General features: G+C 33.5%; 2 protein-coding genes and 1 long non-coding RNA gene across 12 annotated transcripts in view; 1 reads left to right on the top strand and 2 right to left on the bottom strand.

Moving 5' to 3' along the window:
- LOC114929945 (uncharacterized) overlaps positions 1 to 17,300 on the top strand; it is a 133,813-nt gene extending 116,513 nt beyond the window's left edge. For 7 of the 10 annotated variants that reach the window (XM_029301663.2, XM_085489618.1, XM_085489622.1 and 4 more), the window contains 10 exons: positions 22 to 190; positions 620 to 792; positions 942 to 1,286; positions 1,504 to 1,616; positions 1,679 to 1,805; positions 2,150 to 2,438; positions 4,347 to 4,658; positions 9,041 to 9,217; positions 10,404 to 10,480; positions 13,982 to 17,300. In XM_029301663.2, coding sequence (XP_029157496.2) covers positions 22 to 190; positions 620 to 792; positions 942 to 1,286; positions 1,504 to 1,616; positions 1,679 to 1,805; positions 2,150 to 2,438; positions 4,347 to 4,658; positions 9,041 to 9,217; positions 10,404 to 10,480; positions 13,982 to 14,050 — 1,851 coding nt within the window. In that variant the 3' untranslated portion in view covers positions 14,051 to 17,300. The remainder of the gene's footprint in view (positions 1 to 21; positions 191 to 619; positions 793 to 941; positions 1,287 to 1,503; positions 1,617 to 1,678; positions 1,806 to 2,149; positions 2,439 to 4,346; positions 4,659 to 9,040; positions 9,218 to 10,403; positions 10,481 to 13,981) is intronic. The other 3 variants (XM_085489621.1, XM_085489625.1, XM_085489624.1) reach the window with 3 other exon arrangements.
- LOC114929946 (uncharacterized) lies at positions 6,079 to 8,097 on the bottom strand. The gene is made up of 3 exons (XR_003819345.2): positions 7,750 to 8,097; positions 7,112 to 7,263; positions 6,079 to 6,985 (listed from the first exon to the last, which is right to left on the bottom strand). It is a non-coding gene; the product is annotated as an uncharacterized LOC114929946 (long non-coding RNA).
- A 382-nt stretch (positions 17,301 to 17,682) lies between the features above and the next one.
- LOC114929916 (uncharacterized) overlaps positions 17,683 to 25,051 on the bottom strand; it is a 57,862-nt gene continuing 50,493 nt past the window's right edge. The window contains exons 12-27 of the mRNA XM_029301630.2: positions 24,701 to 25,050; positions 24,329 to 24,578; positions 23,918 to 24,111; positions 23,546 to 23,752; positions 23,316 to 23,421; positions 22,557 to 23,101; positions 22,167 to 22,365; positions 21,785 to 21,984; positions 21,613 to 21,712; positions 21,343 to 21,528; positions 20,927 to 21,219; positions 20,474 to 20,561; positions 20,219 to 20,389; positions 19,912 to 20,097; positions 19,275 to 19,567; positions 17,683 to 18,951 (exon numbers count right to left, since the gene is read on the bottom strand). Of these exons, the coding sequence (XP_029157463.2) occupies positions 18,448 to 18,951; positions 19,275 to 19,567; positions 19,912 to 20,097; positions 20,219 to 20,389; positions 20,474 to 20,561; positions 20,927 to 21,219; positions 21,343 to 21,528; positions 21,613 to 21,712; positions 21,785 to 21,984; positions 22,167 to 22,365; positions 22,557 to 23,101; positions 23,316 to 23,421; positions 23,546 to 23,752; positions 23,918 to 24,111; positions 24,329 to 24,578; positions 24,701 to 25,050 (3,872 nt within the window). The 3' untranslated portion in view covers positions 17,683 to 18,447. The remainder of the gene's footprint in view (positions 18,952 to 19,274; positions 19,568 to 19,911; positions 20,098 to 20,218; positions 20,390 to 20,473; positions 20,562 to 20,926; positions 21,220 to 21,342; positions 21,529 to 21,612; positions 21,713 to 21,784; positions 21,985 to 22,166; positions 22,366 to 22,556; positions 23,102 to 23,315; positions 23,422 to 23,545; positions 23,753 to 23,917; positions 24,112 to 24,328; positions 24,579 to 24,700; position 25,051) is intronic.

Genomic DNA, 25,051 nt, shown 5'->3' with positions numbered 1-25,051 from the left:
ACGTGTCTTCTTTTTTTACAGCAGCAACAAAGGCCCCAAATGGGACTAACTGATTCTGAATTTACGAGTAGCGGAGAATACCGTCAGACTAGCAACGACCCAACCAGTTGGGATAATCAGTCATCGGATCCGGATCTTTCGGAAATTTTGGATCAAGTGATAGATTTTGTCCCGGAACAACCTAGCGCGGGTAATTATAGCGATTGAAATGATAAATAATCATTTTTTCCCAACTTTTGATTGACTGATATATAATTACATTACAATTATAATTTTAGTTTAACTTAAATACATTTGTTTATAAATATTTTTATATATGTAATAATATACATATTAATTTTATGATCCATAAAACTTTGTTGATGTGTCAAATTAAATTCATAAACATTTGAAGTGTCAAAAATTAAAAATTAATTATTTTAAATACATATCTCTTCTGCTGTCGTACTATAAATTAAATAAATTTAAATCAATTTCTCGATAGCACGACAGCTTTACTTTATATATGATTCGATCTGTAAGCAATGATGCATTTGCATAACAATACAATTGAAATTACATGTAGCAGTGAAAGTAATTGTATCATTATAAAGAAGAGATTATATTTTTTATTTAATAGATACGTCTCCGATAGCGAATCTCCTCCTAAATCCTCTTATCGAAGATAAGAATGCAATGAACGAGAAAATGGCAATTAGCGCTATCCAGAAGTCGTTGATGTTGTGCGAGACTGCCGTGAATCCAACGTCTTCCACCACTATGCCTGGTACTCCCCCAGCCTATTCCACTGCGGTAAGTTTCTTCTTCTTTTTTTTTTTAATAAAGTCATCAATTTCACATTTTAATTCTATCTATTTTTTTATCTGTATATACACATATTTCTCAATTTACATCATGCTATCTTGTAACGTACAATGAAATGATGAATTGATTTGTTTTAGTTGGGCACTACACCTGTGACAACTAGTCACAGTTACCAGCCACCTCCAATGTACCCACAGCCCAGAATGAGGTTTAATCAGCAAGGTGTCAGACAACCAGGTCAATTTACGCAACAACAACAATTGCAGTTACAACAACGTTCGAAGCTTATACAGCAACACCAGCAGCACCAGGAGCAAATGAAGGACCAAATGCAATTGAAACAACGATTATTGCAACAACAGAAGCAACAGCAGATGGTTATTCCATCAAATGCCACCGCGACGGATCAAATCAACAGCAGTATTCATAACATCGATAATCTTCTTAACAATACCGTTGCACCGCCAAACGTATCGTTGCAGGTATACAGTTTATTACGAAAAAAATATTAATAATTGAGATTTTAATTATTTATTTGATTTTTATTCATTTTATAATATAAATATAATTATATATATACATATACATATACATAAGAAATTTATTCATATCTAACGAAAATAGTGCTATGCTTTGTCATAAATATTCGCAAAATTATAAAAATAACGCTGCAAATATGCAATCTTTTTTTTTATTCAGCGATCGAGTGTCCCAGAATCGCAAATCTCTCCAGGATATGGGGGATCCGTCCAGATAGCTTCTGGTCATCGACTCGCTCACTCGTACTCCCATCCGTCAACGATACCACAGCAGTAAGTATTCCGTATAAAGGTATCATTCTCTGCTACATATGTGTGGACTCTTTCTTTTACAGCCCTATTGTGAACAACAACTTTAACAGTGGGCAACAAGTGTCCGCTCCGGCGAGACTCTCGCCACATTCTCCGGTTGGTATGCTGCCCTTCCCTCACCCACAGCCACTATCACCACGGGTGACGCAAGTGAGTGCGAATAATATTATTGCTTTATCAGATTAACACAAGAACAGAAAGAGTACTTGTATATGCAAGTAGTTAGAATTAATTAAAAATTAGCTGATTTTCTGTCTCATTCTAGAGATAGAACTAGAAACAGACGAAGAACTTAAACTAAATTATGCGAATGTTTTTACGTTAGGCAAATGAGTCAGACATGTGTTAGATAAATGTTAAGATAAGATCGGTTCCAGTTTTTTTTTTATTTTGCATCGTTTTCCTTTATTTTCTTAGGAATCCTTTATTTCTTTAGGGATATCTTTTCGTGTCTCAAGTATTTCTAGTATGTTTAATCGTGATATATGCGCCAGGGCAATTACGGCAACACACCGAGATTATTCAACGTGAACCAGGTGAGGCCGCAGCAGCAGGTCATAGCGCAGCAACAATTGCAGCAGCAGCAGCAGAGATCGATGCCTTCGCCGGGGACACCTGCAACCGCACGGCAATCGCCGTTTCCTACAGAAGCGTTTCCCCCACCTACGTCCCCCACGGCCAGTCAGTTCACACCGGGTCCTAATACCGGTGCGCCGAACCCGTCGGCTCAGTATCGGTTGCAACGAGCCACGTCCACGCCTTCTGCTACAACTCAGTTGCCAGGTACGTGTGCTGTTCCTCATTACGGTAGTTATTCGATTATTCTCGAGTATTTCGATTATTGTCGATTCACGAAACAGGTCAACGAGGTGTATACTTGTGTGACATCATTGGATGAATATTTTAGAAGTATATAATTTGTATTAATACTAGCTTATTATAAGATAATCGGAAGAGGTGTTTATGATGAGAGAAATCGGTTTTGCGATTATGAAAAGTTTATTCACAAGAGTTACATATATTGATGTTACAAATCATGTTACAAATATAGAATGTGGAATATATATTAGGATATATATTTTGTATTCTATATATTATCATTTGTTATTAAACAGAATACTCTTGAGTAGGAGTATAACGACAAGTAAGGGATTTTATATTGTGTGCGAGAAGACAAAATGCGATGAATTCTATATCACATCTAGTTGTAAGATTAGAGACAGGCATCGTCGAAAGTCGACAAGTCGTTTTATCAGTATTTGTATATTTGAATTTGATGAGAGAACTCTGCAGAGTAATTTCAAGAAAATTTCTGTGCAGTTATCTTTTTTATCACATTCTCTTGTTCGGTTGTTTTTAAAATATAATATTACGTTAATTGTTATGTGATGATAATTTTTAATATCGGTAAATCGACTTGTGTAATAAATTAACAGAACATTATACTAATTAAATATAATAATTATATATATATAAAAGTCGTGGCGCGTGATTATTGTTTCTTCTCTTCACTTATTAATAAGTGTTACGTTTCTGTACGGTTTTCAAAGTGTTCGAACTTATTAGATCGAGATTAGATTTCATCGTTTTTAGATAAGAAAGATATTGTTAGATTAGAATATATGCATACATAGTTTTTATGCGGACGATCATCGAGTTGATTTTTCACAATACTAAAGTCGATATAGTTTAATATCATTTCGCGCGACGGAAGAGACGTGAAATCGAAATATACAAAAGATTTTGAAGTGGGTAAGTATGTGCAGATTAAGATTAACTTTTTTTTATTAAACATTGTGAAAACGCCGTATATGTAGATTAGTCGAGTATGCGCATAGATTTTATTAGTATCTTTTTGTGTGCCTGTATACATTTCGGTGTTTTTTCTATAAATAGAATTGTGTTATAAATAGTGTGTTATACGAATCCTCTAGAGGAGAAAAGGATATCGTAATTTTGAGTAATGTAGCAGACTTTTTTGCATAATCTATGATTTTATAATCTTTGAATATTGGCTAATGGTGTTGTTACATTAGATATAATTGCGACGCTTTGTTATCTCTCTTATTAGGTCTAATTTTTTCTTACTCGTCTTAAGTATATACTTAATATAAAAATTACGTACGTATTTATTTTTATTTTTTCATCTTCGCAAAATAGAAGTTTAACAAGTTTCTCTCTTTAAAATGAATCTCTAAAATTGTTTTTCTCTCACTACAATCATTTCATATGATTTTGTTTAAGGAAAACAAATATTTTTTTTATTATAAAATGCTAGAAAATATTTTCGATATGTTTAATCGTGTCCAATGATTAAAAAACCTCAGTGTGTATATATAGTATTTACTTGCAAACTTATATATAAAAATAGCATCGTCAGATAAATTAAAAGTCCGAGTTTCAACGGGAGTTTTATTTATTTAGCGTTACTTGCTTGTAGCTTTCAGTTGGCAGAACCAAGATTCGCTTTTCGAAGATAATTCGAAGCAATTCGGTGCGTGAGATGTTTGGATTTTTTCAACGTATAGATTTCGATTTCTCGATATTATGTGCGTGATTATTGAACATTGGCGAACGTTGGCATGATACATATATATATACACAAAAGCGTGAAATCGATAGGAGCGTGATTTGTCTGAAATATAGGCTGGCCAAGGACAGCCCGAAGGCTATACACGATTGATGTTACAGGTGGAATTGCGTCGCCAAGGCACTACAGCGGTCTAAGTAAAGAACCGCTTCTTTCACCTAGTCATTCACACACGGCTTGCCCGGCGACACCACACAACAATCAACACAACGCCACCAATACACAACAACACTTCTCCAGTCAGCAACACACCCCATTGCTATACCAACAACACACCACCAATACGGCAGACATGCAGAATAGTCAGTTCTGTTACGATCGCTCGTCAGTCCCGCTCTATCCGTCTGGTGGGGAGGTGCAGGATCAGGCCAGGTCACTGCCTCCCGGTAATCCTGTCAATCACCAAATGGGTGGTAAGTCATATGACTTTTTAACGTCATGTGACACTTCATTCTCACATTCATTCTCACCGTCCCATGCAACTTCGGCAATAGATCATTATTATCACCCCTACCAGCACCTCAATTATCAGACGTATCACCATTACCATCACTACCAAAAATCAGAAAAACACCAAAGACAACAACAGAGGCAAACAAACGCGCAGCCGGCGTCAAAACGGCGAAAAAAATTTACGGAGTAATGGATGATGTTGGACGCATGGAATTATTCTCTCTTTTTCGTATTTTTTCTTCTATCCATGTAGATAGATTCTTTCATAATGTAAATATCTGAATATTTATTTTTTATTATTTGATTATTTATTTTTATAATCTTTTTTGATCTTAAGTATTCCATGTATTCAATAATAATATCAATCCATTTAAATATATTTATTTGTTAATATTATATTGTTTTAATGAAATTATTTCATTAGTTTTTTTTGTATTAGTTTTTTCATATTATTTATATTGTCCTAAACGAATTCAATTAATTATCTGAACGCGCTGTGCGCGTAAAACAATTATAAATTAAATTTTATAATAGAGAAAAAATATATGAATTATATAAATATATTATGTAGAAGTATATAATTTAATTTATATATAAATTAAATATTAATATATATATATATATATATATATCATTATATTAATATTAAATATTTATATATAATTATATATAAATTAAAATATATTACTATATTGATAATATTATTATATGTAAATTGTCAAATTAATGAAATTTATGCCTCAATTATTTGAAAGAATTACACTCTTATTAACATATATTTGACACACAATTAAACATACTCTAGCATTTTCCATAAACTGTAATAGGATTATGTGTTAAATGTTGCATGTAATGCTTTCTTTATACTTTTAATTATCCATGTTATAACTATGATTGTAATGCTGAATGCTTATCATATTTCATATTTCTGTGACTTTCTATCTATTAAAAAAAAATTATTCGTACACTGCAACATACACATGGACACGATCAGATTCAGCGCGCTATATTTGCACCTTAATATTAGAAATATTAGAGTGATATGGATGTGATATTAGAAATATAGATATTGCTAAATCTTTATATTAATAAAACTCTCTTCTATATATTTATTAAGACAACGTAGAAAATGTGGAGAGAGGTTTACATTAATGTAAAAATTTATCTGTATAAATACACGATTTGTTATATTTTTATATATGCACTACTCACTCTCACATTTTATATATTATAATATATTACTGAATATTATATAGTTAATTATACTCTGAAATCGTTGTACTCGAAATTGTTATATATTTTAACTTTTATATATATATATATATATATATATATATATATAAAGGTAAAATTTCTGTAATAATTAATAATAATTATATATTTAAGATACACTGATTTTTTTTTTATTGAAAAAATTATTGTTGAAAGTAATGCCATTATGTGTGAATATGTTAACATTGCAAATGTCATATTATCGTCCACGCATATGTCATCGCATAATAACTTTGCTTTAACAATATTCTAAGTTTCCGTCACACGGAATTGCGCCATTGTTATACATATATTCGGTTGTATTATATTAATATCGTATATTAATAGTTAGGGGAGATATATGTTGTTAGCCTTTAATCTCGACTCATCGGCATCGAGCAAGTCCTCTATAGTCAGTCGAACTCTTCTAACAATAAGTTAAATTTTTTGTAGATAACCGAGAAATAAGGTGGGAATAGATGTGGGTGAGAGAAGCAAAAAATACCGAAAATTCAAAGACACGCAAAACTGAGAACAAAAATGATGGGAAGTGTCTCTTTTTCTATACACAATGAACTGAATCATTTGCTAAGCATATGGCAGAGGAAGAAATTTTTTTTTTTTTTTTTTTACCTGCTTGTCACTATTACTGTCCGTTCGACTATTCTCACTAAACCAGAAGAAGTACGAAACTTTTACTACCTAATCCGAAGGATTATAGAATAGAGAATCGAAAATTTTGAGACTACACTATAGAGGAGCAGCTTGACTGTATAGTAATATTTTCCGTAGTGTGCAAAGCGTATTTGTAAATTGAGGAACACCGTAGCCATAAGCTTGCATTAGAATTCTAATGACGCGTCAACATCATTGAAGTATTTCCAGGAATGTGGAGAAGAAAGGGCAATTTTTTTTTCATGTATCTTTCTTGCGAGGAAGACACTTAAAAAAATGAGTGGTTAAATGTGTCTGTCTGGGTTTTACACCATCTTTGATCATCATTCTCTCATCATTGTCACGTGTTGTGTGTTCTCATCTGTGTATAATATAACATTTCAATGTAAAAAGATAAATTCAAGCACCGCTTATCTCTACCGTGCTGTGGAAACATTTTTACTAACACGACGAAGCCTCTTTTATATGTACAATGCATCGAGCTTACGTGATTAATATTTTTATATTTTGCGCATCAGCCCCTCATCGATCTTTATATCATAATGTATATGCACCACTTGTCTTCTAAGAGATTTCGTCATATGCAACTTTTATATCTATAAGATATAGGATAGTTTGGAGATACATCGTGCACTTTCTCTTTAATTGCAAAGAAAGAAAATAGATTATTATCAGAAAAAGATTCACACGGCTCTGCAATATACAAAACCGAAAAATCGAGCTAATAAAAGCCAACAGATATTAGGATCCTTAGAAAAACAAATAACATGTTTGTATCGTTTCTCCTGTTTATCCTTGACTGGTTTTGCATGACTTTTCATTATTACTGAAAGTTCGAAGACGGGTCTGAGTTATATTATTAAATTTTATTTATTATATTCTTGATTCTATTAAGAAGAATATGTAATTTATTAATTAAGAATAATTTACATTCTATGTGTTGACTTTTATTAACACGACTGTTCAATTTTGTATATAGAATATTATTTGTGTCTTTTTATCGTCGACACATTAATCTTCTAGAGATAAATAATATTAAATTATAAAATATTATTTATCATGTAATGTTATTTATACATTTTTAATGCTACATTTTAATATAATTTTAATTTTAAATTTACTTACCGAAATACATTGTCTTCCGCTTGTAAAGTCATAACTTTTAGAAAACGATCGTTGTCTGAAAATCTATTCACACTAGACAAAGATGTGCCTCGCTATACAATGTCAATTTTCTTCTTCTAGAATGTTTCCATTTAGTTATCGAAATATATTGTCTTCTACTTGTAAGATCGTTACTTTTAGAAAACGCTCGGTCGTTGTCTGAAAATCTATTCACGCACAGTCAAAAATGTACCGTTATATAATGCTAGTTTTCGTCTTCTAGAATCTAGAATGTTCCAATTTGGTGACACGTTGCCTTCTGATGTTTTTCTAAACCGCTCGCGCTGTTGTCAAAATCCGTTTTGTGATTGGTATTGTACATGTATAATAGAGGACGATTCGGCGTATCGAATTTAAGATAAACTGACAGTTTATTATCAGTTACAGTAAATTTATTTATTTCTATGCGATAAAACGTGAAACATTATTTTATTTAAATTATTTAAAATAATTATTTTTATTAAAATTATATTATAATTTTAAATTACAAGGCGAGATATGCGTCTTTGTCTATATAATATAAATAGGTCTTAATTTTGCTAGTATTTAGTCTTACAATCATTTAACTTTCCTAAGAATGAAAAATAGCTAAAGTTTTTATTTTTTAGTTTTTAAAGAATTATGGATGAGGGTGAGGTAAAAATAAAGTAGATGATATTTTAGAAAATTTATTTCGGCATCGAGTAAGGGTTATTGTTTACTTAAAAAAATGAGGATATGACTCACGATCTTACAACTGGGAGACACTGTACTTAAATTTAAAAAAATTGTGAACACGAATTTAAATCTTTATTAAAAAAGAAAAGTCTATTCCAGATTCATTAAAGAATCTATGTATATTGTCCAGAGAAAGTACACGATGATATTTTTTAAAATACTTTGTTGACAAATAAACAAAGAAGTGTTAATCATAAAATTTTAATATTTATAGAAAAAAATTAATTATTTAAATTTAATTATAGAGGAATGACAAGTTATTTGTATTTTTAATTTATTAAAATTTCATCAAAAATGGTAATTAATTTACTTCTCTTATTTATATATTCTGAGATATCGTCGTAGAATTTTTATGTTATAATTATAATCTTGTATTGTGACAATGGTTGAGTAAAATTCACATAATATGTAATTTTTTTCAATCAATATAATATATATTGTTAAGATCATAAAGGCAGCACAGATCGAAATTGAAAATTACGACGTGCAATGACTAAGAGAGACTTGCTTACATAAATTTTTCTTCTTGTCTCAGGTAATGCCGCTACCTCGGAATTTGTACGACAAGAATTGCGGGCGATTGTTGGTGCGCGAACGCAACAGCAGCAGCAGCAACAGAGAGTACCCAACAACCTACAGAACAATCTTTCTGGTCAAGTTTCTCAGGACGATCTTGAAGCACTTGGTCTGACGTTCGAGATGTCTTCTGCAGGTATGCGTGTATTATACATATAGCTCTTACATCGTGTTCCGTAATTTAAATTACTTACCAAGTCGTATAGAAACGATGAAATGTGATTAGCTATACAACTGAAATTCTTTGATGATTGAAAGCTCACATAGCAAGATTGAGAATTTTCAAGAAATTAAATTTTCCTATATTTTTTAAAAGATTCTTTCGATATGTGATAATAATTATGCATTTAAAATGAGAGTAATTATATAGTTTCATCTATATTACCCTGATTATTGCGCTTTCAATAAAAATACATATAATAAGTATATATAATTTTTTGTAGATAATTATAAATTGGGAAATTAGTATACGAGTTATATAGATAATAGAAAAAAATTATAAAACACTCAGCAATCATTTATTTGCAAAAAATTGAGATTTTGTGATACGCTTTACATTTTAAGCGTACACGAAAAATAGAAAAATTATAATTATTCGAAGGTGCTTGACCATTTCGCGATAAGGCAAGATAAATTTAATTAAGTTTGTTTCCCTCTGCATTTCTTTCCATAAAGGAGGATTATTCTCCATTTTTATTTTTCTTGAATTTGATCGAGAATCGCAATCTCTCACAACTCTGTTATACATTGTGTAATTCCGCAGTCCTTATTTTCTCGTATATGACGTGAATTTCACGAATGAGTACTGTGAAAAAGTATTACAGGCAGTTATGTATAGTTTTTCCCCCTTGTAGATCATGCACATTTTCTAGATTTGTGTTATCGCACGCGATTATTACAATTTATAAAACACTTATACAACGCATCTCCCTTAGATTCCACGTCTCTTCGTGATATTTATTATAGAATAATTTTTCCAGGATAATTCTGAATTCGCAAAAGATTCTTATCTTTCCTAATAAAATTCTATTTTCCACATCTTCGAAATGTAAAAGTGAATTAAGAAAAAAAAAATTGTTTCTGTCTCATTGAATTTTAACAAACATACGACGTTGGTGTCCAGATAAATCTCTTATGACAAAAAGAAATCTTCGATTGAGAAATCATATTACGAGTATAGATCGAGACACGTGTAAGTGTCAGCACGTGCGTTCCCGATTCATTTGAATTGCGTAATCTCTCGCTTCTTAATAAAGAGAGGCATAATATCTCTTGTTCTACAAAGATTGTGGTAACGTCTACTGTTACGATGTCCCAACTAGGTGAGGCTGTGGTTAGCGATGGCCCCGCCAAGAGCTGGGCCATTGGGAGTGCCGGAAGTGCCCCCTCGTCCTCCAGGGTAAGAACCCCACATTCCGACAATATAATTACTTTTACATATTTTTTTTTTTATTGATTTTGTTATGCTATGTCTTCCCTTCTATACGCTTGGCTTCAGAACTGATTGTGCACGAAACATGTTTAATGATTCTCTCTCTCTTTATTATTATTATTATTATGCGCACTGAGCGTAAAACTTGTGTAGGGGATTATACTTACTTTTTTTTTTAATTTTAATTTCGTATTTTAGCGCTCTCTTTTTACATATGCATGCGCAGGCCGTCATTTGATGACTACATCTCGGCATTGTTGCATATCGTTGCTCCTGAGTGACGATATCTTCTCGAATTTTTTATTATGGCGAAGTAGTAGAGAATTTAACTCTTTCTTTTTTTTTGTATGCTAAAGTAGAATTTACTCTGTAGAATTAAAATTTGCTCTGAAGATATAATTGAATTAAGAAGAATTGATGGACTTTATTTGGCAAAGTTTAGGAATTTCTAATTCGTCCCAGTTAAGGATTAGCTTTATAGTTGTAGAATTTATTCTTATATACTTTTCCTTCTATTCTTATTTTTTTTTATTTTATTTGCTGATTAAAATTTAGAAAGGAGAAAATATCTTTAAAATTGTGTGGAATTTTATAAAGATATTTTTTACATGCTTATTAAAATAGTATTATTATCGTAGTATTTCTTTACATTTTTATTTAGGTAAAGAAAGGAACGAAAGAAAACACAAAATGATTAAAAATTCATTTACACGAAAATATATTTTTTTTAAATTTATATTTATCCATTTTCATATTTTTTTGTAGCATGAATATCGCGCGACTTTGTTAAACGTGAATTTTCAATTATTTTGTCGAGCCTTTTAATTGTTGCATAGACTTTTACAATTACAAATTATATGAAATTTTTATATTAATTTATAACAATTAGTTAAAGTTGTATCTTCATATATAAATTGAAATTTATGTAATCTATTTTAGTTTTCGAAACAATATTTTTATATTGAGAAAAATAAGAATATTTATTTTTTACACAAGTAAAAGTTTTATCTAAGGAACACAATTGTTTTCCAAAGACACATTAAACTTGAGTTACTGAAGACATTTAAGTTTTACACTCAGTGTTTTACGCCCCTAAGAAACGCTGTTTTCTTTTACGTAGCTATATTGAACAAGTTGATTTTAAGTTATATCAACTGGATTTTTGTTCAAAGTGTTATTCGATTAAGGCGCATTATATAGCTAAACATATTAATTAATTGCCTTTGCATAATGTAGCGCGTTCACGCGCTAAATTAACTGCAAATAATTTTTTTCTTTTATAATTTTTGTATTTTTTTCTTACGTAAACAGCTGATAACGTCATCAATAATATTCTATTAATCTTGTGATTTTATCCACTTTCATTAATATAAATGTCGGAAATATACATTTTATATATTAGAGTAGGAGTTAGAATTAGATAGTTGATGAAATTTATTCTCTACTTTTAAATAAACTCTTTAATTTTTAAGTTAAATTTAAAGTTCAAAAAGATTTAATCTTGTAGAAAAAAAAAACGAAAAAATAATAGTAACATTCGGTTGAAATTTTATTTAGAAAAATTCAATTCTGAATTATATAACTTAATGAGACATGTGTAATTAAAATATTCATTGCATTAAAAATAGTTTTAGAGATCATATACACTCAGCAAAATAAAAAAGTCATCGAAAACTTAACATAGCTTATAAAAAAAGTTATATAATTAATGCTTTTCTTTTATTAATTTAGACTGAATTGATCAAATGATAATCTATATTATTATGTTACTACATTCTAGTACTATATAATATATAGATATGTGTATGAATAAAGAAACAACTCTTAATTATTGAAGGCAGTTTTTCTCACGTTTTAAGAAGAACTTTAGATTTTTGATCTTCAATGTCCTTTTTTTAATTTTAAGATTTTAGAGCGCTATGCATTCATTACCGTATTAAACGTCTATATAATCGATGCCAAGTAAAGTGTCTTCTTTTGTATCTACAGGGTGATGGTGTTGTAAGCTTCAGCTCATTTGGAGCTTAATTAGTAATCGTACTACCATTTGTTGCATTGTATAACGTGCGTCTAGTATCGTAATGCTTTTTCACAGTGAGCCAACTAGATATCTGCGCGTTGAATTGAATTTATTTATTTAAAATTTTTTTTTCCTTCGAGAGCGATTGTTCTTGTTGCATGAGGAGACTCGCTAGTGCTACGAAAAGAGGAGGTGTAGTATCTAGAAAGACAATCTAATTTCTAATTTATATGAATCTTGAAGTATACATATAACTTTCTTTATTTTTATATATTAAATAATTATATATTATAAAATTATTTGAAGAGGCAACTCGTCTAGAACGTGATTATAGACTTTTGACATACAAGCCTCAATTTTTTTTTATAAAATAAACGCTTTTACAGCGACAACTTTCGTGTGAATTATATGTAAAATGATGTAGAATATATTAATCATATTTTTGATGAACAAAAAATAGAGAACTAAAAAATTTATTTAAGGGTATAAAAATATATTATTTTTTTAGAATATCATACAAATTATTATATACAAGAGTTATTAGAATGTAAAGAAAATTTATTATATCTGGAAATGAAACAAATTGAAAAGTTCAGTAATTATCAATACTGCTGGATATCTGCTTGGTAAAAAGACGAGGATTTATTTTTCATTTACATAATTGTGAAAAATATCCAATTGGCAATTAACGGAGCATTTTTTGTTAAAAAAATTTTACTGCCATAGCAGCCATTATCGTGCATTGAGATATTGAATGTGTAGTTGCTATGTGGCTTTAGTATGATTTTATTTTTTAACATTGTATCAGGCTGAAACATTATTTAAACATATCTGAATCTTATTGAATGGATTCATGCATCTGAATATATTGAAAATATGGGTATTTGAGATTCTTGTATTATTTGACAAAGATCTGAACAATTAATATATTATTCTATACAAGTATACGTGAATATGAAAAATTATATACTTGAAGATATCAACGTTCGATTCTGTACGATAGAAAAAAAAATACAGTAGATTATTCATTAAAGTGATGATCAAACCGATTGTCGGAGAAATATAGATATAATCCGCTTTAGAGATTTTGTTTATTCTTTGGACCTATACATCATTTTCGCAAATATTTCAGATTTACAAATCTATGTATAATTTTAATATTAGTTTGAAAATATTTTGTGAATTCTTAGTTTCACTGATGAGTATCTTTGACTTTACAGATTTGTATTACCAGAAACATCTGATTTCGTAAATACTTGGTCATAAAAAATTAAAAATTTTATAAAATTCTTATAAAAATTCTTAATTTTTGGCGAAGCGTCTTGATAAAAAAATTCATAAATTGTCAAGATATTTAAACAAATCTTTCTCCGCGGTTGGATTCAAAATTCACGTAAACATTTAAAAAATACAAATAAGCCAATTCTTATGAAGTCTTTTAATTTCAGACTACTATGGAGGAGGTGGCACGAGGTGATCCAAAGTCGTCGTTGCTGCAGAAGCTACTGTCCGAGTGACTGCAGGCCACCATCCCGTCACGCAGTAAAAGATTATATGTAATATATGTTTGAGTGTGTGCAGAGAGATCGAAACACGGAGATGTAGGACGTAAAAACATGAAAGAAGAGAGCGAGAGCAAGAATGAGAGGGAAAGAAAGAGAGAATGTTTGTGTGTGTGTGTGTGAGAGAGAGAGGGTAAAAGAGAAAAAATTATGAAATGCATATACATTCTTATACGTAATGGATACTATTGTATTATATGTAACGCCATACACGGAGTCAGTATTCATATACGTATCACCAAATACAATGCAAAACTTAGCGCGGTGCTCTCTAGAAGAATGTTGCCCGTCGATCAACATCGAGAAGAAAAAAAGAAGAGAGACGAGCGAGCGAGCGAGAGAAAGAAATAAGAAAAAAGGAGAATAAATTATATAGAGATAGAGATGGATTATGTAGATGTTGTATAAAGAGTGAGAGATGGAGCAAAAGGAAGGGAGAACAGCTGGACTTTATCCCTTTCCTTTTGCTTTTCGAAAAAAAAAAAAACTCGAAGGACCAAAAGTTTAGGTTTTCGTTTTGGCTGTGTAAAGATTTGCTAGAGGAGGTATACGCTTGTGATTTTGTCAAGAATGCTGGCGCGAAAGAATCGATTCGCGACGCTTGTTTCTTTTTCTTTCTTTTTGTTTATTTTTGGAAAAAAAAAGAAAGAATCTTTCTCTCGTCGAACTCTCGTTATCTCCCCAGTTTTAGAAAACGAACGAAAAGATATATACGCTGCAAAGATCGCAGGCATACGGACGATAAGCCCACATCCGCATTTTACCTGTCGATAGATTTGTGTATGTATGTATGTATGCTATATTTGTGTATGTGTGCGTGTGTGCATGTCACGTTCTCCGTCAGTATTGTATTTGGTATATATATCAACAAGAAGGGCGGAAAAACGAGGAGAGGAAACACTATATATAGGTACCTCAACAAAAAAAAAGATAAAAATAAAAAATAAGGTATACTTTACTAAAATACCACTGGCTGTTGAAGATAGAGATATACTATTTATAGGATTTAATTATCTACACAGAGAGAAAAGAAAGAAAATAGAGCACTCTATATTCACGTATTCTCCTTAATTTAACATCCTTTCGACTATTACATTTATGAATAATATATATATTTGTGATTGTAAAGAAAATCTGCAACCAAAATGTGACAAAGAATACTTGTTGTTGTGTTAATATGATTATAACTATTATTATATTGTAATAACTATTAATTATTTTATTTTATTATATTATTATTATTATTATTATTATCGACATTATTATTATCACTATTACCAATATTCTTGTTGCAATTACTATATTATTATATTATATGATAGTAAGGATAATTATTATATATTATTATTTTATTATTATTATATATATATATCACTATTGATATTATTGAACACAATGGAATATGCATATTTCTATTCAATAGTAAGAGTACCTTTATATATATAAATATAAATATAAATATATATTGTATAAATGTATATGTATATATATGTATAGTGGGTTTATGTACGCGTTATACATAAGTAATAGATAGCGGATATTATTTATGTATAATCGATATATAAATTGACGTATATTTATATATCTATACATGTGGCGAAGACGAAGAGAAAAAGAAAGGAGAAAGAAAGAAAGAAAAGAGGAGAAATCGATCTTCTATTTTGCATAGCTCGGTATAATAATTCTCTTTTGGGTCTTAGATGCACACTAAATTACTTCTAAACGACACACACACATACATATGTTGTTATATATAAATGAGAGAGAAAAAAAGAAAAATCTTCTAATCGATACACCTATTGCACGTGTATATGCACACGGCGCTACGCGTGTGTATGTGCGTATACGCGTGTATACATACATATGAAAGAAATCTCACGCAAGTGTCTTATTTTTCCAGGAAGTTCACCACATCTATTTAAAAAAAAAAAAAGTTGGAAGAAATCGCTACCGGAGGTTTTTTGAATGAGTGTGACGCGATGGGACTTGCAAATATATAATATGTAACGCGAATAGCACGAGAAACGTCGGTTGACTTTGATTGTAATTTATTTTATTTTGTTTTTTTTTTTTTTGCATGAACGAAAAATTTGTCTTTCTCGTATGAACGTTTCTCTTTTCCGGTTCGTTTCGGTCGTGATTTTCAAATGTGATTTGGACGGACGTGCATGTGGCAATTATTAGCGTTATTTGGCGTGTATTATTATATTTATAGAGTTATTTGGCGTGTATTATATATATTTATATGCGTCCGTCTCATGGTTTTTTTGTTAAATTTAAAAGAAAAGTCTTCTTTCAGCGAAAGGAAAAGGGATTCGTGTGATTTAAATTTCGAATTTAATTTACGGATAAGTAGTACAGCTCGGAATCTTTTGTTCGAAATGTATGTACGTAACGAAAGGGAGATGGAAGAGAAAAAAAGAGACTTTGGATCGCGCGCGAGAGTGTTGCTTTCGATATTTTGTATGCAATTGAGTATAAGACGTTTGTGTCCTGAGGAAAACGACATATATTGATGGCGATGATAACGCGATGATGATTGATACTGTGATGACATAAAAATATTTGGCCTGCTGTTGTGTGTCCCCTGTTGCTTTTTCTTCCAATTAAAAAAAGAAGCAGTTACAAAGTTGTAATCTCCTTATAAAAAGAACACATCCGTGAGGTACTCTGAATATGTACACGTACATACATAGGCATGTACTCGCCTGTGAACGTCTGGATACGTATAGTACGAGAGAGAAAGAATAGAGAGAGAGAGAGAGAGAGAGAGAATGGTATTAAAAAAAAAGGAAGAGTAAGAGAGTGAGAGATGCAGGAAAAAAGGATCACGAGATTATACAAGTATGCACGTACATGTTTGTGTATGTCCGCGCGTGTGCGTGCTTATGTCAGTGTGCGCGAGATAGAACGTCGTAGTGATTTACGCGCGTAGTATGTGTGTGCGAGAGTGTATGTGTGTGTATGTGTGTGTGTATGTATGTGGATGCGTGCGTTGTTCGTAGGCACGCTCGTACGCGGGTGTGCGTAGCAAATTACGTCATATAGATAGATCATATGTGCTTTCTAATGATGAATAATTTTATAAATATAAATATAATAATATCGATCTCTCACCGTGTACGTTCATTTTCGTACGACGAGCTTGTATGCGTGTCCTAAAGAAGGCCCGTTCGCCTTTTATTAAAATGTCAAATAATTTCAACGCTCTTCTGCTTCTTTCAGTTTGGCTCTTTCAAATAGTTTCTTTGTCAATGTCTTATATAAGAGATATATTCCTGACGCTCTCCTTTCCTTTCATTATTTTCGTTTGTACTTTAGTTTTCAGATATAGTGAAGAGTTCAGTGTTATATATTATTTTTAGATTATAAATAATCTTAACGAGATGTAAAAGTACAAGAATTAATTTTATTAAGCTCAATTTCTCTTTACTTTTTTCATCAAGTAGACAAAATTTTGTTATAAATCGATAATTTGAGAAATTGTTGATATATAGCTAATATTCAATTTATTATTCATTTTTGCGCTATGATATTTATAAGTTTTACGAAAAGGAGCAATATGGTATGTTTTGGAAAGACATCAATTAGCTTATACAAAAAGATCTTTATTTAATGCGGTATATGGTCATACGATATCGATACAACGTACACATAACGTTAATTTAATTATCATATTCTCGTAATCTCATCTAAATAACATCGCGACGGCGAGCGCGATGTTATTTTTGGCAGTTTGCGATGGCCGGATGGCGATGGATTTTATTTTTTTTTTATTTGGCATTGTTAAAGGCAGTTTATATGGCTTGCCGGCGGCGCTTTTTATCGGACACACAGGAAGAGACTAGGTGCATGAACCTTGCACGTACAGGATAAGAACGAGTAACACCGACAAATTCTCAAGAGCAACAGAGGAGTTTGAGATAAGAATGTTTGGAGATAAGTGACCCCAGAATTCCTGGTACCAACAGGAGTCTCGAAAATAACACTTTTAATTTGAGAGAAAAAATATGGAATACATGAAGAGATTTATTCATTTAAATTTATTAGTAGAATATTAATTTTTATTAATATTAATTATTATTAATCGACACGTTTTTTTCTAAATATAAGATAAGAGACCGTCTGTTTTATTTTGAACTTCTCTGCAGAATATTCCTGAATATTTATACGCGTTATCCGTTGCTTTAAACCCGGTATAAGATTTACAGCTAAAAGCACCTGGCCCGGAATATAACTTAACTAATTATATATATTAAAAAAAAAGATTTCCTCCTGCTTCTTTATATACATAGACTCGCTACGCCCTTGCGTCATCACTGATCTGATTTCTCTTGATTCTCATTGCTGATCTATGGATTGTCGGGCAATTTTATCGGTCGTTCGCCGTGCCTGCCGCGCACGTGACCTCTCCTGCGGAAGTGCTGTTGTGGCCTGTTGTAGCTGGAATACCTAGACGAGGGTGGCGCTGACAAGGGCTGATAGTCGGGAGGGTAGCGAGGCGGCGGCGCCGGAGGGTAGTAGACGTTGTTGGTTGGTCGTTCGTTGTTCGACGTGTAGGGTTTCAGGACCGTCGTCCTGCCTGGGTAAGGCTCGTCCTCGCTGCCGCGCTGGCGGATGCACACGGCGCAGCGACTCACCCGGGACGTGTGGTCGGCCTTGAGCGTCTGCTGCAGCGGTTTGCGGAACATCTCCTCGTCGCGGATGGTAGCCAGCCAGTACGACGTCGCGGTGGCGAAGTAGTTGCAGGTGCCCAGGCCGCGGCACTCGATGAATGGCCTGACGCGGAACTCCTCCAAGCAGGATCCAGGCGAGACCAAGGACTGACCACCGCCGTCAGCGCCTGCGTCTCTGTGCTGTAATTCAGAAAAGTATTTATAATTTCCGCTAAGAAACCCCGTTGAAAAGTTTGTTTGATCAGTAGATGAAGGAAAAGGAATAATTTATTATATTTGTTATAATATTGTATAGGCAAGAGATATCAAGTTTGATAAACTATATTTTCGTAAAAGAAATGTATTATCTTAATGGAAAATATATTTAAAATATAAAATTAGCTAGTAAAGATAGCACCAAAATACTGATGTCTCTTAATATTGATTTAAAGCATTTGGTTCGTATGTTATTTAAAAATTAATGGAATTTTGATCGAATCATGTTTGAGAATCGATTATCTCACCATGAGGAAACTGTATCCGACCCAGACTTCCTTCCAGCCACCCGGACACTGGGGTATCGCCATGGATTGACTGTGGACAGCTATTACTCTTGTAGGTGCCTCGCAAACGGAACATCTGGATATGTATCTACCGACTTCCGGTGCCGGTATTGGCGTCATACTCATTGGCATAGGCTCAGTTGTGCTAAGCCAGTAGCTATAGTCGTTACGATTGGCGTAATCGCATACGTTGTTTAAATTGCAGAATAGGAAGGGCATAGTAGAGAATTTCCTGATGCAACTGCCAGCAGTGCCTGAATAACAAAAATTTATTATTCGAGAATTACGCTTATTTGTGTGTAATTTACCATTCTTTAATTATATATTAATTATATATATTACACATATTAATATTTAATTAAATATTATATAATTATTTAATGTTATCGTATATTATAAATTACTTAATATTTAATAACAACTTAATTATTATATACTTATAATTATTAATAATATATATTTTACAAAGGCAATAATTGTGAAATTGATGTTTTAATTTTAGAAAGTTTACGTGAAATAAATTAAAGTTATTTATATACTGAATTTTGCGACATGTCAACATGATTTAGTTTAGAAAAATAATTAATATGCTACTTACCGAGATCTTGAGTATAGGGTCGGCCATTACCCATAGTATGTAATAAAGAAAATCCTTCCCATAACTTTACAGTGTTCCTCGGACAGGTCGGTATCATTTCGGTTTGCGAGTGACGAGCAAAGTAGAAACCTCTGTCCCTTGGGCCAATCCCGTTCGATGCAGGTGCACCAGGTGCGCCTTGGAAACCTGAGAAATTGATTTTCTCAATTTAATATAGATAAAAATAATCGACATTAAATTTCTGATAATAGGTTTTGATTCTAAGAGTAAAATTATATCTTTCAGTGTCAAATAATTGAACATATACCTGGTGGTCCTTGTCGCCCGGTTGTTCCAGGAGGACCTTGATATCCGGGAGGTCCATCCTTACCGTCCGGTCCTTGTGGTCCAGAGAAACCGATCATACCTCTTTCACCTGTTCGTCCAGGTAAACCATCCTTGCCAGGTTCACCCATCATTCCCTGTTGTCCAGGGAAACCTGTCCATGTAATATTTTTTTAATTGTATGTACTCTTCCATTGATTAAAGTATAATTATTTTACTGGAAAGAAAAAGATAGTACCTGGCAATCCGGAAACTCCTATATCACCGGCGAGTCCTTTTCTCGGGAAAGGTGGGAAAGGATTGAATCCGGGTTCTCCTTTTGGTCCCTGTCAGAGAAAATATAATTACTCATAATGATTTAGTTTACATCGATCTCTTTTAGTACGTATTTCAAGTATTTTTCTTTTTTCTATTAAATATATCTACATGAAAAAAAAATACTAATAAGAATCCGATGAATTAAAATTGTCTCGACATAATTTTAATTCATCGAATATTTATTATGTGGTGACATAATTATAATTCATTGAATTATTATGTCGAAACAATTTTAATTCTCTCTTAAATTATATTAAATTAAATAATATATATTATTATATATTAATATATATTATTATATTAAATAATTATATTATATTATATTTAATTATATTACTACCTAATCACGATGATTGGAACTCGCGAAATTTACCTGTGGTCCTTCATGACCAGGTAATCCATATTGGCCAGGTTCACCAAGCTCTCCCCTTTCTCCTTTTGGTCCTGGTAATCCGTCAAAACCAGGTAGACCGGAGTCACCTTTTAATCCTTTCGGTCCGGTTCGACCATCTAATCCACGCCATCCAGGTTCACCGGGTTGTCCTTTCCGGCTACCCGCGGATATTCCTGGTTCTCCACGGAAACCTTTCGGACCTGGTGCTCCGGGGAAGCCTTGCAATCCTTCCAAACCTGGTGCGCCTGGTATACCAACGAATCCTCTAGGACCTGTTCAGAACGTAGTAATAAATTATAAAGCTCAAAGTATTTCTCTCGGGGAAAGAATAAATTATCGAATTAACTATATTAAAAACAAAAAGAATCGATTAAATGTGTAATGATAATAGATACCTGGATCTCCCGTAATTCCTTTAGGACCGTGAAGGCTATAGCCCCTGTCACCAGAGATTCCTTTAGGTCCATTCGGACCATATTCACCAGGAGCTCCTTTTTGTCCAGGACGACCTGGGACACCAGGCATACCATCCAGACCAGCGCGACCAATTTCACCGGGTTCGGCGAACTCACCAGGTAGACCTATGGCAAAGAAGTTGAACAGATAATATTTTTCACGAATTTATACATCTGATTTGATTAATTAAATACACATTTTTTTTATACCTGGAGCTCCGCGAAGTCCTTGATCACCCGGTAGACCAGGGAAACCAGGTAATCCTGGGAAACCAACGGAACCCGGATATCCTCTGTCTCCAATTTCACCCTATATACACAAAGAAGTCAATAATTTCTTTAAAGTTTGACATCTACTTCAATTATAAAGTCGTCCACTCACTTTACGGCCGGGCACTCCGATATATCCTGAATTACCTAGTTCTCCTTTCACACCAGCCAAACCATCGTGACCTTGGTTACCGTGGTCACCCCTTTCCGCGAAGGAGTAAGAAGGTAAGCCAGGTTCGCCCACATGGCCTTTCGGTCCAGGAGCACCCAAAATACCCGGGAAACCTCTCACACCCGGTTCACCCGGCATTCCTGATGCAAAATACTTAAGGTGAATTCATATATTCATTTAATTACTTAAATTCCTATTAATTTAATAGAACATATATTCTACTGTAATTTATGTATTTTGATCTGGTGAGCTTTCATTCTAATGTATAAAGATTTTATAAAATATGTAATTTACATAAAGATATACGGAGATTGAATATTACCTGGTCTACCCATTAGACCTGGATCACCATCGAGACCACGTTTTCCCTTCAGTCCATCGAATCCAGGAGGTCCAATCGGACCCCATTCACCTTTCACGCCATGTTTACCGGATATACCAGGTAAACCTGGTCTTCCGGAGAAACCTTGATCGCCTCGTTCACCTTTCAATCCATCAGGACCCATGTCACCAATTTCTCCCTGTAAAATTAGAAATGTTGAAATGTAAATTTTCATGATGTCGTAAATTCCTATGTACATAAAAAATTCGAGAATTACGTAACAAAAATTATATACATAATAGAAATTCGCAAATTAAAATCGTTTAATTATAATCCTATAATTATTATAATCAAATGCTTAAAACTTTTCGACAAGAAAAGTGCATTTACTTTTGGTCCCACGGTGCCATCGTATCCATCGAAGCCAGGTTCGCCCTTCTGTCCTGGCAAACCATTAAAACCATCAGTCGCTAATCCGGGTTCTCCTGGTAATCCTGGTCGTCCATCAAATCCAGCCAGACCGAATGGTCCAACTTCTCCCATAAAACCAGGTTCACCGATGTCACCTTGAGGACCACTGAACGAGTTTTCACCAGGAGCACCCCACAGTCCTTCGAGACCGTTGTCGCCAATAACGCCTTGGGGTCCAGGTAATCCTCTCACTCCTGGTGCTCCGGGAATTCCGATGTCTCCCGCTTCTCCTTTAGGACCGAATGCTCCGTCTATACCATCGAAACCTGGCCAGCCGACTGGTCCCGGGTCGCCAATCTCGCCGACATCTCCCTTTTCTCCTGGAGCACCCGGTAGACCCGGTAGCCCGTACATTCCTTGATATCCCTGAGGTCCTGTGTCACCATCGTCACCGCGTCGTCCGATAAAACCGATCTCTCCTTTCAAGCCCTTCATTCCATCAAAACCGGAAGGACCATCAGGGCCTAAAAATGGATGCGCGATTAATTTTCTCTTAAATAATAAAGTCATTTTATAGACATAAAATAAAAAATCAAGTAGCAATAAATCGGATTGAAAGCTGGAATTTGAATTGGTCTCTGACTATCAATATTATCTAATGTTATTTTATCTAAATTTTAAATTGTGTCTGTATCAAATGACTTTGTTTTACGATTACATGGACATTGATTCTCTTACCACGGATACCGATGTCTCCGATTCTTCCAGGCATTCCAGGCTGACCAGGTGTACCCGGAAAACCTCGGTCACCTTGTATAGTATCTCCATGTACACCTTTGGCTCCCTAGAACATACATCAAATTTAGTATAGTTTGTCTGAAAATATTATTTAATAAGACTATTCTGAATTAATTTGAAATAATCTTTAGAATTTCTAATAAAGAAGAATGTGTACAATGTGTACTTACTTCAAGTCCAGGAAGTCCCTCATAACCGGGTGCTCCTTTAGCTCCAATGACACCCTTTGGACCATCCTCTCCTGGTCGGCCAGGTAATCCTTGAGGACCAGGATCACCAAAGTCACCTTTTGGACCGTACCATCCCCGTTCTCCAATTTCACCATAAGTTAGATTTGTGCCTGGATCTCCTCGATCACCTTTGTTGCCAACGCGACCCTACAATAAATAGATATGCATGCATTATTTTACTTGTGCGAATTTTTTTCGTGTAATATAGTTTTAATTCGTTATTTTAACAAAAAAATTATTAATTTTATTTATATAGATAATATTTATAACTGAATTATCATAGTAGAAATTGAACGTCTTCAATTTACTTACTGGAAAACCAACTGGTCCTTGCGATCCAGGTGAGCCTGGTGTGCCACGAAGTCCTTGCTCTCCCGGCATTCCGGGATAACCTTTCAAACCTCCAGCACCTTGCCGTGATATACCTGGGAAACCGGGTTCACCAGGTAATCCTAGTAAACCTTCGTCACCGGGATGTCCTTGGAACCCTTTAAAACCGGTCTCTCCTACGAGAATATCACGAATACTTGACACTTCTGTTTTTATTTTTTTCCATTAATTGCAAAATTAAATTTTATATAAATTCTTTTAAAATTTTTCATATTTTGACACAAGTTGTATTTGTACAAATTACCTCTATACAATTATAAAATTTTCGAATAATTGATAATTAGTTACAAAAGATAATATTATCTCATTTGTATCAATAGTGTTTTAACGTACCGGGAGATCCTCTGGCACCTTTATAACCCTTGTCACCTTTACTGTCCGCGACGTATTCCGCGGACTCGCCAGGTTCTCCCTTGAGCCCTTTGTCTCCTTGTATTCCTTTGATTCCAAATTCTCCCGAATATCCTGGATCTCCGCGTAAAAATTCGATCGGTACCGAAGCATCGTCACCTTTTTCACCAGGAACGCCGTCCCATCCCGGTAAACCATCTCTTCCCGATAATCCAGGATGGCCATGTTCACCCTATTATCGAATTAGACAATATGACAAAAAGCTTTAAATTAGTGATCGGAAAAAAGTTTCCAAATTAATCTAAAATATAAATCCTATTGTTTTTAATAAACGTGTATGAAGTCAGATAAGACCTTTTCTCCTTTTGGTCCCGGTACACCCGTGTCACCGATAGGTCCCGGTTGTCCTCGCGGACCCCTGAGTCCTTCGGGACCGGGTAAGCCTTTTTCTCCAAAGTCACCGGACGGACTCAGGAACTGTTCGTCTGGCGGGAAATATATTATTCCCGCTTCTCCTTTGGGTCCTTGTGCGCCTGCAATACCGGATCTTCCGCTATCACCTTCAAGTCCTGCCGGTCCGACTAAACCTCGTTTTCCTTGTATTCCCTTGAATCCCCGAGGACCGGGTAATCCAGGAAATCCCGAAGCTCCAGGATACCCGTCCAAGCCAGATTCACCGCGTTCTCCTTTCTCACCGGGTAGACC

The sequence above is a fragment of the Nylanderia fulva genome, unplaced genomic scaffold (genome assembly GCF_048542155.1).
Source record: "Nylanderia fulva isolate GAGA-0341 unplaced genomic scaffold, ASM4854215v1 Scaffold9, whole genome shotgun sequence".
Taxonomy (NCBI): domain Eukaryota; kingdom Metazoa; phylum Arthropoda; class Insecta; order Hymenoptera; family Formicidae; genus Nylanderia; species Nylanderia fulva.
This window is presented reverse-complemented; position numbering and strand designations above follow the sequence as displayed.